Source organism: Echinops telfairi, unplaced genomic scaffold (genome assembly GCF_000313985.2).
Source record: "Echinops telfairi isolate 266 unplaced genomic scaffold, ASM31398v2 ScPeMD7_1;HRSCAF=3_0, whole genome shotgun sequence".
Classification (NCBI taxonomy): Eukaryota; Metazoa; Chordata; class Mammalia; order Afrosoricida; family Tenrecidae; genus Echinops; species Echinops telfairi.
In genome coordinates this window covers 39136325-39152747 of record NW_022103896.1, presented here as the reverse complement: position 1 = coordinate 39152747, position 16423 = coordinate 39136325, and the positions used below count along the sequence as shown (strand labels likewise).

At 48.8% G+C, this 16423-nt stretch overlaps 1 protein-coding gene across 1 annotated transcript in view; it reads left to right on the top strand.

The window, feature by feature from the left end:
• VPS13B (vacuolar protein sorting 13 homolog B) overlaps window positions 1–16423 on the top strand; it is an 809204-nt gene that overhangs the window by 769943 nt on the left and 22838 nt on the right. The window contains exons 51-52 of the mRNA XM_004697697.2: window positions 3169–3296; window positions 3501–3697. Coding sequence (XP_004697754.1) covers window positions 3169–3296; window positions 3501–3697 — 325 coding nt within the window. The remainder of the gene's footprint in view (window positions 1–3168; window positions 3297–3500; window positions 3698–16423) is intronic.

Below are 16423 nucleotides of genomic sequence, written 5' to 3'. Positions count from 1 at the left end.
TTATGTTGATAAATAAAATTTACTTTTTAGCCTGGACAGCGGCCTTTGGAAGAATATCCCACTCTGGGTATCAGGTGTACAATTCTTAAGAATTCAAAGACTGGTGGTTTATTACTAAAATTTAACCCTTCCTATAAGTATTAAGCTTAAAATTTCATTGAAAGTAAGCTGAACTAGTCCTGGCCCCTAGTTCTTTCAAGTTGGCTTGCCCAGTTCTTCAAAATTCAGTTGGGAGGGAAACTTTGGTTTTAGTCCAAGGATCGTCCTCTAAAAGTGAATGTACTTGCTCCTGCCCCATCACCTCCTCTCCTTCCTCCTCCCACCCGACAGCACACATGGAACGGTGTCACTTACGTGGTTTCCCCAAATGCTTCTGACCATTCACGTGGGCATTTGAGACAAGGACAGTTTGGGGGAAGTTCTCACACCTGCCACAGTGACCTGCAAATAGAGGGCTGTTCGGGACACTGAGTGCATGCTTGACTCCCATTGTTCAGTGTAAACTGGGAACTACATTTGACAGATATCCAGTTTCCTTGATAAGTTAGAGCCATCAGTCCATGTCACGTATGCCAGAGAGGGTTTTATTTTTCCTGCTTTGATAAGAAATTGTGTGGTCATCTGGCAGTCTAAATCAGAAAACTTACCTGTCATCAAGGGCAGCCTGTTTCTACACAACAGTTTCTATAGTTGTAGATAATACATCTTTCTTCCCGATAGCCAAAGTGGGTACTCCATAAAATATAATCCCCTCATGAAACTCGACGACAAATATTATAAGCTGATTCAGAAAAGACTGTAGAGGAAGGGATACCGTAGCTAATATCAGCCGGATCTTGATGGAAAGCCAAGACTAGCAGAAAGACGATTAGCTGTTTTTTATGGACTGTAAAGGCATTGACTGTGTGGATCATAACAAGCCATGGATACACTGCAAAGAATGGGGATTCCAGAACTCTTTCTTCATTATGCTCCTGTGAAAACTGTACGGAGACCAGTGGGCAGTCATTTGAGCAGAAGGAGGACATTGCATGATTTAAAATCAGGGAAGTTATGCCTCAAGGTTGTGTCTTTTCAGCAGACTTAATCCATCCGTAGACTGAGCAGCGAGTCCAAGCAGCGGGACTACGAAGACGAGTGCACCGTCAGGACTGGAGGAAATCTTGTTCCCAGCCTGCAAGATGACACAACCTTGCTGCTGGAAGCTGGGAAAACTTGAGCCTTCTGTGTGGAGCCTACCTCAGCATAAACCGAAATCCTCACAAACGGACCAAATACAGCCATTAGGCACAGTAGAGAAAAGGTGGGCGTTTTCTTGGATTTTTTTTTTTTTCCTTTTGGACCTATAACAAATGCCTGTGGAAGCAACAGTCAGGAAATCAACATATTGTATTGGGAAAATCTGCAGGAGACCTCTTTCCGGTGTGAAAAAGCAAAGAGATCACTTTGAGGGAGGACCAAGCTGCTTTTGACCCACACCGTCGTATATTTCAGCGGCTTTGTGAGTGTGGGAAAGCTGGAGAAGGAAGAGGGGACAGAAGAGGACTTGATGCTCTTGAATTGCGGTGTTGTCAGGGAGCATAGAGGAGCAGATGGGTCCGTCCTGAAGAATAGCCAATGCCTCGTTAGAAGCAATGTGGACGAGACTGCCTCATCGACTTGGGACCTGGCATCGGCAGAGACTAGTCCCTGGAGAAGGACAGCACACTTGGTGCAGTGGGGAAGAGAAAGGCACCCTGAAGTGGTTTGACAGCAGCATGTACAACAGTGGCTTTAAGCATCGTGACAATTGTGAGGACCGCAAAGGACTGGACATGGCTTTGCTCTCTCGTATGTGGAGTCTCTGTGGATCAGAACCGGCTTGATGGCACCGAACAGCAACAGCAAGGTATCCTTAGCATTAAAAAGAGTTCACCCTAACTCCTCGAGTCCTAAAGCATGTCAGCACCACCACTGCCAAAATTTACTTAGAAACTTTGAGGAATAAGAGCCGTGTGCTTCATCCGTATAATACTGTACCCTAGTTGACTCATCCCTTCTTTGTGACCCTTCTGTAAGGGGATGTCCTATTGTCTACAGATGGGCTCGGGGGTCTCTGCTTCAACCTCCCTTGTTCTCAACAATATGTTTTTGTTGTTTTGGGTCTTCTGATGCCTGTTACCTGGTACCGTCCACACCTCATGATCGCACAAGCTGGTATGCGTCTTCCATGTGGGCTTGTTGCTTCTCTGCTAGATGGCTGCTTGTTTATCTTCAAGCCTTTAAGATCCCAGATCTTTTGATAGTCTGACACCATCAGCTTTCTGCACCACATTTGCTTATGTGCCCATTTTGTCTTCAACAATCATGTCAGGAGGGTGAGCATCACAGAATGCCAGGTTGATAGAAAAAAATGTTCTTGTGTTGAGGGAGGCCTTGAGCAGAAGCCCAAAGTCTGCCTACTTCCTCAATATATTGCCATATAAAAATAGGCATATAGGCCAATATCTCTGTTTTTATGAATTACAATATTCCTCTGGCTCATTGAGGCTTCCTCACCCTCCACTATCATGAACCAAGCCCTGCCTTTCAGTTCTAGATAGACCTGAGCATGTCCAGTGGTACAGATTAGAGCTTAGGACAAGCGATCGATGCATAACCTACCTCTCACCCCGAGGGGGGTGAACAACTGAAATGTGGGTGAAGGGAGACAACAGTTGGTGTAAGATATGAAAATGATAATTTATCATTTATCAAGGGGTCACAAGGTTGGGAGGAGCGGAGGAGGGAAAAAGAGGAGCTGATACCAAGGGCTCAGCCAATGTTTAGGAAATGATGATGGCAACATATGTATAAATATGCTTGACGCAATTGATGTATGGATTTTTCTAAGAGTTGTAAGAGCCCCCAATGAAATGGTCTTCAAAAACAAAAATAGAACCTAGAGGAGAGGAGAAAGGTCAGGGAAAGGCTAGCACAAGGTTCGTGTGGTTCTGACGAGGTAGGAGTCCAGGAGCACTTTCCTTTCCTTAATCTTACATCGTGTAGTGTGTAAATCTACATGACCCCTCTGATCAGGAAACAGATCCGTGCCTGTAGTATAGGCAGTTAGCAAATTCAAACATGCATGTACCAAGAGAGAAAGCATCCGTTATTTCTAAACCAGCGCTGTCATTGCTTCTGTTCTAGGGCGATAACACTGACATGTCAAGAGCACTTTGGAGTGACGTACTTAACCCTCTCAGAAGACCCTAGTCCTCGGATAATTTTCCATAACAAGTGCCCAGTAACCATGCTTCTCAAGGAAAATATCAAAGGTATTTTACGGTAAAATAAGACAAACCAGAGATTCTCTCTGGAAGTTTCTGTTGTGAGTTACCTGTGATCCCATGAAGAGTGTTTAAATAGAAGGATCCATCGTCCCACCTTGAGAAGTTTGGCTCACTGAGTTACGTGTGATGCCACCATCTTTGTCTGCAAGGCTCACTCTTCGTGGCTGCTCTTTTCCTTTTCGCTTGCAGATACCCCAAAGTTTGAGGTTTACTGCAGAAGAATCCCCCCAGAGTGCTCAGTTCATCACGAACTGTACCATCAGATCTGCAGTTACCCAGACTGCAGAACCAAAGACCTGCTGCCGAGCCTGCTGCTGAGAGTGGAGCTGCCGGGAAAAGTAACCGACTGGAGCGACGCCATCGACATCAACCACCCGGGCACCCAGGTGCGTGTGCCAGCCCCGGCCCCGCCCAGGCCCCGCCCAGGCCCAGAGGAAAATGCCCTGGCCTATAGTCTCGTAAAGACTGAGTTGCTTACTGCTACATGAGGGCCTATTTGTGAATGAGGCTACAGACTCTCCTACCTAAGTATGATCTCCAGCGTGCCTGCCCCCACTGTACACCCACGCGGTTAGAGAGGGACGTTTGATGCCTCTCTGTCTACACTGTCCCCTCCGCGTGCTCATAGAGCACTGTGAGATACACTCACGCTGATTTCTTCCCATCGTGACCGCCAAGTCAAGATTCCTGGGCGTCTGTCCTGTTGACCCGTCGCCCATCACAGCGTGTGGCAGGGCCTCTGTCAACGCAAGATTGGCTTAGCTAGCGAGTGAAGCAGGAAATGGCTGCGGGGATGAGAATATGAGGGCATGCAGAAAGACCAGGTCAGGAGGGTCCCGGGCAAAAGATCCGGCAACCTCAGTTGGAAGAAGAGAGTGGAATGAGGGCCTGGGGAGGAGCAAGGTCCTGTGTGTGAAGGGTGGACCCAAGGCAAGCCAGACAGTACTGGGTTGCTCCAAAGGCCGAGCCAACAGGAGGGGCGGGAGCAGAGGAAGAGGTGCGCACTGCACCGTGTTTCCCTAGAGTGTCCCTGCGGGGAATGAGATTGGGGGGCGGGGTGGTGGGGGGGGGCAGGGAGGAGCCGATCAAGGAGAAGTGGGAAATAATAAGCAAGAAGAGGGCTTACCCAGGAAAGTCAAGCGCAAGGCCCAGGTAGGCTCGTGAGGACTTGGCCCAGTGGGGAGGGAGGAGAGATAGACAGACACGGTGTAGAGATGGGAGAGAAGGACACAGCCTGAAGTTTACTGGTAAAGTACAACGCGAGGCGACAGAGGTGGCAGGCACTTGGGGACTCCATAGCAGTGGAACAGCTGTGGAATCTGGCCCGGGGCAGGTGCAAGAATGGCCAGGAGGGTCACACTTGCCTTGGACCCTTGGCCAACACAGCTACATTGGCCGTGGCCCCAAGGACCTGGGTGGAAGGGCCATCAGCGGTGTTCCTTGATGGAAGTTGAGGATCTGTGCAGCTTCAGGAGATGCCCGAGTCTCATTCATGTATGAAACAAATCCCCAGTTTCTCCTGAACTTCCTGCATCCCATCGAAGGTGTGTTTTGGGGTTTTTTTTTTTAAGGCCTCTTCACATAAGTCTAGGGAATTCTGGGTAATAATGAACATTCTACCTGCCAGACTGTACACTGGGGATTCTTATTCACACTAAATTTCCTCAGACTTCAAAGCTAAGAGGAGGTGCTCTTTCCAGCACCCTTACCATGCGTGATCGCGACAGGCCCAGAAAGCCTCAGGTTCCCATTGATCTTTCAAGGGCTGCACACATGCCCTGCAGATCCTGGCTCTCTTCCTCTCGGGAAGAGTTGTTTCAGACCCTCGCAGCATCGTCTCAGTGAGCCACCAGGACATGTAAGTCCCTGGGGAGGGATGGGCTTGTTCTCCGATGAAAGGAAGCAGCCCTTCCGTAGGCCTCCATTTGCCTTGGGGAGCCTTCCCTCTGCCCTTGATCAGAGATGTGATCTGCATGTCAAAGCTGACCTGGACACCATCAAGTCCTAGCTATGCTGAAAGGGAGAAAAGTGTCACAATGTGCCCCCTTGCTCAGTTTTATAAATAAGAACGTGTTATGTTATACAATTTTGAAATGTATTAAAAGAGGTGATATGTGAGATATAATTTCATAATCACATGAAGAAGTCTTTTTTTTTTTTTTGACCAAGAGTGATCAGGAAGACCTAATACACAGATCAGAAAATTCTCATTGTGAAGTCCCCTGGCATTTTCTGGGGTCTTGCCCGAAGAGAAAGCCTTTGAACAGCATAGAGATGCTGCTAAATTACGGCAGTAGTTTTTGTGTTTATTTTGCTAGTGAGAGATTATGGGTTTAACAGTGATTCGTTGGGTGGTTTCTAATTCAGGAGAATCAAGCAAAAATCTGGATCGGCCAACATCCGGCCCATTCTGTTTCTCCTGCCCCCAGCTGAGGTGACTGGCTAACCACTCCCCAACTGCCCTTTGACACCCTGGGCTGGCGCCAGCATCTGTATGAAAGCACGGGTTAGAAGGCGGTTTGCTAGTTTCTCTATTTACCTACCTCAAGAGTCCTCCAGACTCAGGTGACCGCCAAGAGCAGTCGGGGCTCCTTCTCTCTGTGAGAGACAAAAAGTTTCTCCGGTGAAGCGGAAAACAATCCGTCCTTAACACCTTCCGCCTTTTGCCCTCTGGGGCATCACAACTTATTCACATCTCATCCGTACAGCAATAGTACAATTATTTGGAAGGCAGTTTCGATATATTCTCTAAGCCTTCTTTTAGCCGGGCCAAACATGTCTGGTTCTTTGAATCAGGCCCCGGTAAATGTGATTTCCAGATCCATCTCCACAGTTCCCCTTGCCCGAACACACTAACGTGTTACATTCCCTCTGAACAATCTGGCGGTCAGAATTACACATAATATTCCAAATGTGGTCTACCTAGCCATTACCTCCTGGGCTTCCGTGACTAGAGTCGAAGATGGAGCTAGCTGCTTCTGAATGAGCTCAGACTGTTTGTCACGCCGCAGCTTGCGGCCAGCCACGCCCTCGGGTCTTGATTGTACACTCTGGGATGTGGTTGGTGTGTTGAACCCAGTGGCAGGACTTTACATCGATCCCCCAGTACATTGTCGTGTTGTTGTTGGCCAACGTGTTGAACTCACTCTGTAAAACACAGTGATTCTGGCGTCTGACGTATTCCTTATTCCTGTTAGCCCTGTGCCACCTCTAGATGTGCTAAACAGGTGTCCTGCCTGCCCATCCAAGTGTTGCTAGACATGGTACAATGGGATAAGCCCATGGCCTAGAGACACTGTCATGAACCCCTAGCCTTTTTTTTAAAAGATCATTTATTGGGGGCTCTGAAAGCTCTTGTAACATTTCATACATCAATTGTATGAAGCATATTTGTACATGTGTTGCCATCATTCTTTTCTAGACATTTACTTTCTTTTGAGCCCTTGATATCAACTCCTTTTTTTCCCCTCCCTACCATCCCCCCGTGACCCCTTGATAAAATATACACTATTATTTTCATATCTTACCCCGACCACTGTCTCCCTTCACCCACGTTTCTGTTGTTTGTTCCCTGCGGGTGGGGGTTAGGGAGGAGGCTTCAAAAGTATGGGAAAATAGAACTAAAATAATTTTTCCACACGCTTTTTAAAAATCATTTTATTGGGGGCTCTTACAGCTCTTATAACATTCCATACATCGATTGTATGAAGCATATTTGTACATATGTTGTCATCAGCATTTTCTAAACAGTTACTTTCTATTTGAGCCCTTGGTATCAGCTTATTTTTTCTCCCTCCCTCCCCACATCTTCCACCCTTGTGACACCTTGATAAAGTATTATTATTTTCATATCTTATACCAACCACTGTTTCCCTTCACCCACGTTTGTGTTGTTCATCTCCCTGGGTGTGTGTGGCGGGGTGGGGTGGGAGGGTTTTGTGTCCATCAATGCAATCATTGATATCAGCTTCTCTCCCCCCCTCCTCCCACCATCCCCCTACTCTCCTGGTATTACTACTCCCATTTCTGTTCCAGAGGGCGTATCTGACCTAGATTCCGTGTGTCATGAGCTCTTATCTTGTACCGTTGGACATGCTCCAGTCTAGCCAGAACTGAAAGGCAGGACTGGGGTCATGATAGTGGGAGTGACTTTTCCCCAAAGCCTGGGTTCAATCAGACACGAGCACACCAAACTGTACCATCTACCGTAGCATCTCGAAGCACATTTGAAATGATACTGTGTATGATTTCTTTGTCTCCTTATCTCGTCTGCAAGAGCATCGTGAGTCACGTTAAGGCCTGGATGAAGCTGGGCTCCATCTGTTCTGTGCAGATGCGACCGATCACCCTTGAGTGCCGATGCGGCCACTTGAAAGCTCTCCCAGCCTTCACGAGGAGTTTGATGTGAGGGGCCATGTCAGTCAGTGGCATCTGGCTGTAGAAAAGGTGTTTTGACTTCTCAGGTCACTCCCCCTCCTCCACATCTGCCCAAGGGCCGGAGCAGGTATGAGCAACTCCGAGCCTCCTCCTGCGGGGCTGCCCAGTGCCCGGGTCTCCTGGCTGCCTCACAGCTACTTCCCAAGGCACCCGGGAGCAGGGATCCCCTACCATGCCTTTCAGTGCGTTCACAGCAGGAAGAATTCGATCCGGAATATCTGCTGCTGCTTTTTCATCCCTCTCCAGCCTCTTCTACCGTGATCGTCCTAGAAATCATCTCCCTTCTCTTCCCTTTCCGGGAAATCTAAAGAATCCATCTCAGTGCTTTAGCGGCCAATTGTCACCTGGATTCTCTGGCCCTTACATCTCTCCACAATTCCAAGTCTGTGTTTCCGGCTTCCCATCAGACAGCTCTGCCGGAACAAGCTACAAGCAGCACCTCAAGCACAACCTGACTGCACTGAAGCGATCGTTTCCGTTCTCCAGGCCAGCCTTTTCCCAATACGCAGAGCTTACATCATATGGAAGGAATTGTATGTCAGACACGCCAAGCATGTCATCACTGGTCTCTGTGTCACACCTCTGAGAGGCAGATGCTGCATGAAGGTCCGAGGTTACTTTGCACACAGCAGGTGGATCTTGGATTCGAACCCAGGATTACCTGGCTTCCAGATGATCTTCTTCTAGAGCATCCATTGTCTGCCTTTGTCTCTCTCTCCCCTGCACATCCGCTAAATCTCCAGGTGCGATCAGAGGTTTCTCAGAAATGACAGAGCCTGCCCCGCCTCTGTCCCCACGGCTTGCTCAGGCCCTTGCTCATCCTTCCACTCTCAGACTGTAGCAATAGCCCCTGTTGCCAGCCCGTCGACCTTCTGTCTTTTCTACAACCGCCACCAAGTATCACCGCATCTCAGAGAAGGTACCGATCCACTGGACCCGAGACCAGGCAGGTGACACCTGCTATCTCACTCTGCAGTTTAGTTGGAATCCCGGGGTCCCTTCAAAGGCTAAGTATTGAGTTTTTTTCATATCATTTTTTCCTTCTTATGGTACCTGTCAAAAACCCTTTCATCTGGAGATAGGCAGTACCTCGTACACATGTTCCATCCCAAGGAAGAGGGTGGCATTTTATCTGAGAAATGGCTTGTAGCTCACTGTCAGCAGAGCACAGAAAACCCTTTCCAATCAATCTAGACACATCAGCTCCCAGCACAGGTTAATAAGTGTCACGCTGTCTTTCCTTTGACGGGACTCGGAGGTAGCGGGGAACACAGTCGTTTTGAAGTGTGGACAACAGGACTCCACTGAGGGGAGAAAACTGCCTTTAGCAAAACATGTGGCTGGAGCCTTTGGGCAGCGCAGGAGTGCTGAGGGACTAGCAGTGAGGAGAGATGGCTAACCTGTTGCTGAAAGAAAGTGAACATTTGAGGGGAGGCCAAATGAGTTTGACTGGGGTGGAGGGGGTGCAAGAGGATCAGCAAGATGAAATCGCCATTGGAGCCCCACTGGAGAAGGGATCAGTGGAGATTTGGGGAAGGTGCAGCTTTAAGGACTTTGAATAACAAAGCATGCCTATTGTTCGAGCGTTTCTCAGCTGCAGTTCCAGGGTATTTTATAGTTCCCTCTTGGTGAGGGATTTATATTGATACCAGAAAACAAGCAACAACCCCCCACCAAGAAATGTGAGGAGAGAGAACGAGACCACGGGAACGTCCAAGTCTGCTCTCCACCTTTGCCCGCGTGTCATCTTGGGACTTCACAGCCCAGTACAAGGAGCTCCGTCTGTAGCTTTAGAACATTGTTCGAGATACATATGTATGAAGAGACACCTCAGTAGCGAAAACTTGAGTACACAGAAAAATGCAAATGTGATTGAAGTGTACCTTATTGGCATGAACAGTAAGAGCTACTGGGTGAAAGGCAGGATGATATTCTTTTACCCAAAATGTCTAAGGAAACGTCTTTGTGATGATAACGCTCCAATAGAGATACAAATGGTAACCCTCAGACGATCTTCATCACGGGTTTTGAGGTTAGAGCCACAAGCCTCTGATCATATGGCGCCTGGGATCTTCCATAGCCGCCCTAGGTCAGGGTGGAGCTGCCCCTGGGCTCCCCAGACTGTAGCTCTTTACAGGAGCACAAACCCAGCATGGACATGGGGGCAATGAGTTTGGGGGAATTTTTTTGTTCGATGACCGTCCGGACATCCCACCACTACTGCCAGTCAGTGAGGGAGGTGAAAAGCAACATTGTCGATCTTGACCCTCAAGGTTATCGTGCAACAGCAAAAATGGGAGGGAAGCAAATCCCCTCTGGGTCTCAGTCATTGAATTCATTATTTTTCCAGTTCACAAACCAACCCCCCTCTTCCCCAGGAGTCTAACCAGCTGCCCCATCCCTTTTGCCGTCCGTTCAGGACTTCTGAGCGACGCTCTCTGGGGCCCCACGCAACTCCCTGAACTTAGCAGCACCTCTCCGCCTGCCCTTCTGCAGGCCGGGCAGGAAGAGAGTTCATGGAGGACGGGATTGAAAGCCACACTGCTGCCTCCCTCCCACCCTCGGAGCTCCGGCCCTTTCCTAGGCACGTGCTGTGGGCTCTGCCCGGGTGGGCGGCGTGATCCCGGAGCCCCACTTCAGGCCCCAGAGGAGCTCCCGCACCATGGTTCTCTGGGCCCTTGGCTTACCCTCTGGGTGCCTTTCCTGGCCACATAGGAAGCTTGAGTGGAGTCTCAAGTAACCACGCCTCTTTTAGTCTCGTCAGGTTATTGAGAAGTAGCCAGTTCTCAAAAACCCTGTACTCTTCTTCTCCGTTCAATTCCCGAGAAGTAACTCCCTGTGCCAGTAACCACATCCATAGGCCCTTACAGGACATACGTCTTTGCGATCTTGCTTCCTCGCCTCTCCAGGTTTAAGAGAGCGTCTCTGGAAAAGCTTTACATCCTAGCTGGTCTTTGTTGCACGTCACCTCACGACAGAGAAGGGCTCACAGTGGTGTAACGCCTGTCCGCACCCCGAAGGTTTGCCATGAATCTGTCTTTGTAGCCCTGGTTGCACTGCGGGTTAAGCACTTAACCACACGGCAGGTATGAAATGAGGTTGGGCTCGGAAACCCTGTATGAGGTCACTGTGAATCAGAATCAGCTCGATAGCAGTATATTTCGTATTGTGTTCACAGGTTTTTAAACTTTCAGTCTTACTGTTGAAGGTGAAAAGCCTTTGGCAGTTCCAGCTTTGAGAGACCCTGAGGTTTTGGGAGGTCTGTCTTTTGTTGCGTTTTTGTTTGCAGACTAGCCAGTTCTCCCTTGAGCTCATCTCCTCTCCATAATTCATTTCCAGGCTGGCCGACAGCAGCCAACAACACACTATTAATGTTTGGTTTCCAAACTTCGTCTTCTAGAGCTACACATTTATGAGGTTCGTGAGCTACCTCCCAAGTTCTCATTTTGCTAAATGGCTTGGCGCTTTCATCTGCGTGGGTCCCCACTTTTTCAGTTATTGGTATCCATTTCGAGCCAGAGCCTCATAGTACAGATTTAGGATAGAACCCTATTCCACTCTTAGTATCTATAGTGTTGCGATGGGTTAAGTTATGCAACCTAGCTAACTCTGGGATTTACATCTTGCTCAGCCCTCCTGCCCAGTGATTGCGCTTCGGAGGCTGCTTTCTTTCGCTGTGGTCACTCGGGGACCCAGGTTGATGGAGGCTCCATCATCATAACAAACCATAACAAACCAATGATTTACTACTTCTCACAAACCTAAGAGTTGGTTAGTTAACTTTTCTGCAGGGTTAGCTTGTATTCAATCATCCGGCCACGTTTGATATCTGGGCTTATTTCTTGAGAGCTTGGGAAGGGACTCTACAAGGGCAAAGATATTAAGACGTGTCATTCCATATTGAGGGACATTAGTGTAGTTAGACCCAACTGTTTAGAAAAGCAGTGTGGAATTGGTGTGGGAGCTGTGTCTGAGCTACTCTAATGTCACAGAGGAGAGGGAGCTGCACCAGCATCAGCATCAGCTGCCCAAGGCTGATTCTGACCCCAAGTCTCCTGCCTGTGGCGCTCTGCCCTCCACTGGGTTTGATCATTCATTGCAGTGGCCACTCAGAACTCATAAACAATAGTCACGGTTATAAGCTTTATTAGGGAAGCAACAGATTACAATTCAGGTTCAGGAGCAACTCAGAATACAGTTCTTTGATCAGGAAAGCTTCCTTTGCACCATTTCAATAGGCATGGCCAGTCCCCTTGGCCTCTGACTTGGGTTAGAAAGCTCTTTTAGTGCTGCCAATCAGTGCATTGAGACACCCATTCCAGCAGCAAGCCTCTTGCCTGAAGATACTCAGCCTTCTTGCTCCAAGGGTCAGCGAGGAAACACATAAAAGCACCCACTCCAATAGCCAGCCTTGTTCAGAAGGCCCTTGGCTTTCTCGCTCTGTATCCTACAGGTCTCTTGGTCCTATGACCCCTGCGGCTGCTTTTCTGTGTTGCTGCCTCTTCTTGATGTCTCTGGTATCCCAGCTCTCCATCTCTTGGGATCTCAGCTGTACTCCCCTCCTGGCTCTTCTGTCTTGAGAGTAGTGACATCCCCCTGTCTGCCTCTAAGATGGCTCATTATAGGCTTACCAGGATAACAAACCGACCCCTCCTCGTGGCAGAGCTCCATGTGCTTTATTTGCCTGGTCCCACCCCCACAGCCGTCCCTCGTGCCTTATTTGCATTACCAGCAAGCCAATCCGCTTGATGGGTTACCCAGACACATGGTGGGAGTTACAAGGATGAGAGTCTAAAGCGGCACATCAGATAATTCACTGTAGCTCAAGGGGTCAGCAAACATTTTACCTTACTAAATCTAGATCATCAAGTGGGGATACTGCCCCCCATGGCACAGGAACAATCTAGGGAGCTCTGCAAAAGCAGATACCTACACTTTATCCTGGATTAGGGGCTTTAGTACAAACGTTTTTAATTATCAAGGGCCACTGAGTAATTTTTTTTTTCCCTGAAAAGGAGGCAGTAGGTCAAAGAAGTTTGGGAACCTATGATTTAGAGAGTAAATATAGACAAGCCATACAACCTCTGTCCTGCCTGGTCTACTCTGCCTTTAGAAACAAAACACAGAAAATGAACATATCTACCCTGTTTCCCCGAAAATAAGACCTACTTACAGTTTTGCCTCTTGCTGAAATATAAGGCATCCCCTGAAAATAAGGCCACCCCGATAATAAGGCCTCCCGAAGCTACCATAACTCTGGACTCTGGACCGTAGCAGCAGGCACCGCAGTGCAGCTCACTGTTGGCCGCAGCACAGCCGGAGCAGACAGGAAGTGCGAAGTCTCTTTTAATAAAACAATAAATGTGTACCATATTCTTCTTCATGGAAAAATCAGACATCCCCTGAAAAAAAGAGCTAGCACATCTTTGAGAGCAAAAATTAATATAAGACACTGTCTTATTTTCGGGGAAACAGTATGTTGCAGTACAATCGCATATACGGTAAGGGAGCAGACCCGATTTGGCCTGCTGTGAATGTAAACCCAAAGCCGCCTCTCGGCTTTCTGAAGGCTGGCCTTGGGGCGCTCTGACTGGGAGATTTTTGTTGTTAGTTGCCAGCAAGTCAGCTCTGCGTCATGAGGACTTTGCCCAGCCCCGCGCCGTCCCCTTGACCGCTGCTGTGTTTTGAGTCCTTCGCGGCTATTCCATGGCCTCTCTCGCTGAGTTTCCCACATTTGTTTGCCAAATAAGACATCCTTGTCTAGCTGCTGGTCTTCCCCGGTCAGGTAAGCCAGTCCAAGCCTGGCCGTGCTCCCGTCTTAGGAACATTCTGAATGCGTTTCTCGTCAGATTCAGGGGTTCCTCCTTTTGGAGGGTCCCTGCTCTTCACCAGCACCACAGTTGCAGTGTGTCACCTCTTCTAAGTGTGTCCCCGGCCACCTTTTGTAGAGGTTCCCCAGTCGTCAAAGCAACAACAACTTCGCTTTTCAAAGCACCACCGAGGTATTCTGCCCTGGGTTTGCCCATTGCAACATGCGGTTGGATTTCTTGACGGCCGTTTCCACAGGTGGCTCGGAGTTTGCTGTTGTGACCCTATAGAAAGAACAGTCGAAGGCAGGCAGGTCCCTTCTGTTCTCAGTCTGTTGGACGTAATCAGTCACAGTGGCCGTAGCTCACCGCAAAGGGATAGATGGTGAGTGTAATCCGACTTTGTGCTCGAAAGGAAAGAAGCATTAGCAGTGAGTGGACGCTTGAGGTCTCGCTACAACAGGAGCTAAGTTTAAAGATGGTCTTCAGCCCATCAGCCATGATCCTTAGTGAGTGCCAGGCCCCGAGTATCACTGCCGAGCAGAGCAGACTCAAGCCTAGGCCCTTGTGCTGTTGACACGGTGACCATGAAGGTCAATACTTGGAGAGGGAGAAGCACAGTCTACGCTGCAGCCCTGGGCCAGTATGTTTACCTGACTGTGTTGTGTTGTGTTGTTTTACCAGCTGGGCTGTGAATCACTAGAGAATGTGACTCTGTCTTCTCACACCTCGTACAGTGACTACTATTCTGAGTGTTTTTCAAGCCATAAGCCATCTTACTACACCAAACCCAAACAAAACTCCCTGCCATCAAGTGCATTCTGACTCAGAGCGGCCCTACAGGACAGGTAGGACTGCCCCTGTGGGTTTCTGAGACTGTCCCTCTTTGCGGAAAGCCTCATCTGTCTCCAGAGGAGTGGCTGATGGCTTCCAGCCGCTGACCTTGCAGTTATTAGCCCCAGGCATAATTGCCACACCTCCAGAGCTCCGCATCTGATAACATAGAGCCTTATTTTAAATGTCTGGGGAAACTGGGGTTAGATGCCTAATTTCTCCCGCATTTGGGTCCGTAATTCTCACTACCTCCAGTACAAATGGCTCGTGAAAAGTGCTGCACTGAGGCTCCAAGATCTAAAGTCTGTGTTTCTTCCACCCTCCGTGCTGAAAGGGACTCCCCACAAACAGTGCTCTGCACAGGCCAGGGTTTCTTGGCCAGAAGTACTAAAAAAGGTTTAGGTTAATTTGCTTGCTTTCAAAAGTCCCTTGGACAGTTAACAGAAACCATCAGCTCGCCGTATCTTGATTATCTTTGAGCGGATAAGTGTCCTCATTTCATAATGCCTGCCGTCCACTTTGAGAATGAACAGAACAATGCGTGTTTCCCCACTCTGACCCCAGTGCCACCTCCCCTCCTTGGAAAGGTGGTCGTTCTGGTTGTCAGCACTCTGGTCAAGCCCTGGTTACATACTGAAGGTACAGACAGCATTGGGAGCTTAAAAAACTGTGTGTGTGACAGACAACTACATAATCCCGTACCCATCGGCCCAGGACAAACGCCGCCTGCCTCACTGTCCCTCTCCTCCAAAGGGGTGGCTTTGATCAGTGGAACTGTCTCTCAGAGAATAACTTTTCCCCTTTTTTTGTTTTAAGTTGGTTGCATTCCAAATGTTATCCTAGTCACGTTCAATTTGTACCTTGTAACAAATGGGGACAATTCGGGGTAGGAGAGTCTTTTGAAATGGATACTGTTGCAGAACTGGGCGGGGACAGCGAGCTACCCCTTCCCTGAAGGCGTTGCTGTCCAGTGGCCTCAGTCAGGCATTAAACTACGAGAGGCAGTACCGTTTGTATTCAGCTGGAAACACAGTCAAAATGGCCTTGGAATTAAGGACGCGGAAGGAACAAGGACAGTTAGGGAACAGTTCCATGACTGTGTGTGCAATGGCAGACAGGATTTGGGAAGGACGTGGGGGTGGGGGGTCCTAGGCACAGGGAGGGACTCGTGCCTGGCAGATAGGGTGCTGAGCCAGCCCTGTGCCGTGAATGGGAAAGGAAGTGGCAGTGCAGGCACTTGGCAGAGCTGATGCCTGCCAGGCTGCAGGGAGAAGAAGGAGGAGGAGGTGGGCATGATGTCCAAGTGCCCTGTGTGTGAAAGATGGTCAGGGTCTCCGAAGCCAGAGAAAGGAGCCCGGTGACCTTGAAGCTGCTTCCAAATTCGAATCTCCTGATTCTGCGAGCTTGCTCTCAAGCATCTCGCCCTACCATCCGAATCAGCGTACATGCAATCCATGTCAAGCCAGCAACTACCTGTGTTCCTTCGCCCAGGGAGTGTCTGTCTGTCTCCTCCCATTTGCTGTCCTAACAATAATAAGGGGCCCAGACTTGGACTGCATTGATATTGCAAACTGTCAGAATTGATGTCCCAAGAGGCAGGAGGTTCTTGCCCAGACCCTGGCTGTGAACAGGATGTTCTTGGAGTTGCTTTCCAACCAGCTCTGTTCTGTTTTACGGTATTTATCCACTGAAGCAATATTGGCATGTCATGTGGAAGGGAGGCATGTTCTGCTGGCCTGGCACCTGGCCTCCCGAGGTAAAGCTTTTCTTAGGTGTTAGTCTACCTTTCTGAGTAGGAAAATGAATGTTGACTCCAAGCTAATCAGCATATCCAACATTCTCCTTCGGAGTTGTGTGAGGTATCGTGGGACGGGGGAGATCGATGACACTTCTTTTTTTAATAAATCATGTTATTGAGCTTGCATCAGTTGTATCAAGCACATTTGTACATATATGCTGGCATCATCATTTTCAAAACCTTTTCTTTCTACTTGAGCCCTGGGTATCAGCTTTTTCTTTCCCTCCCTCCCCTCC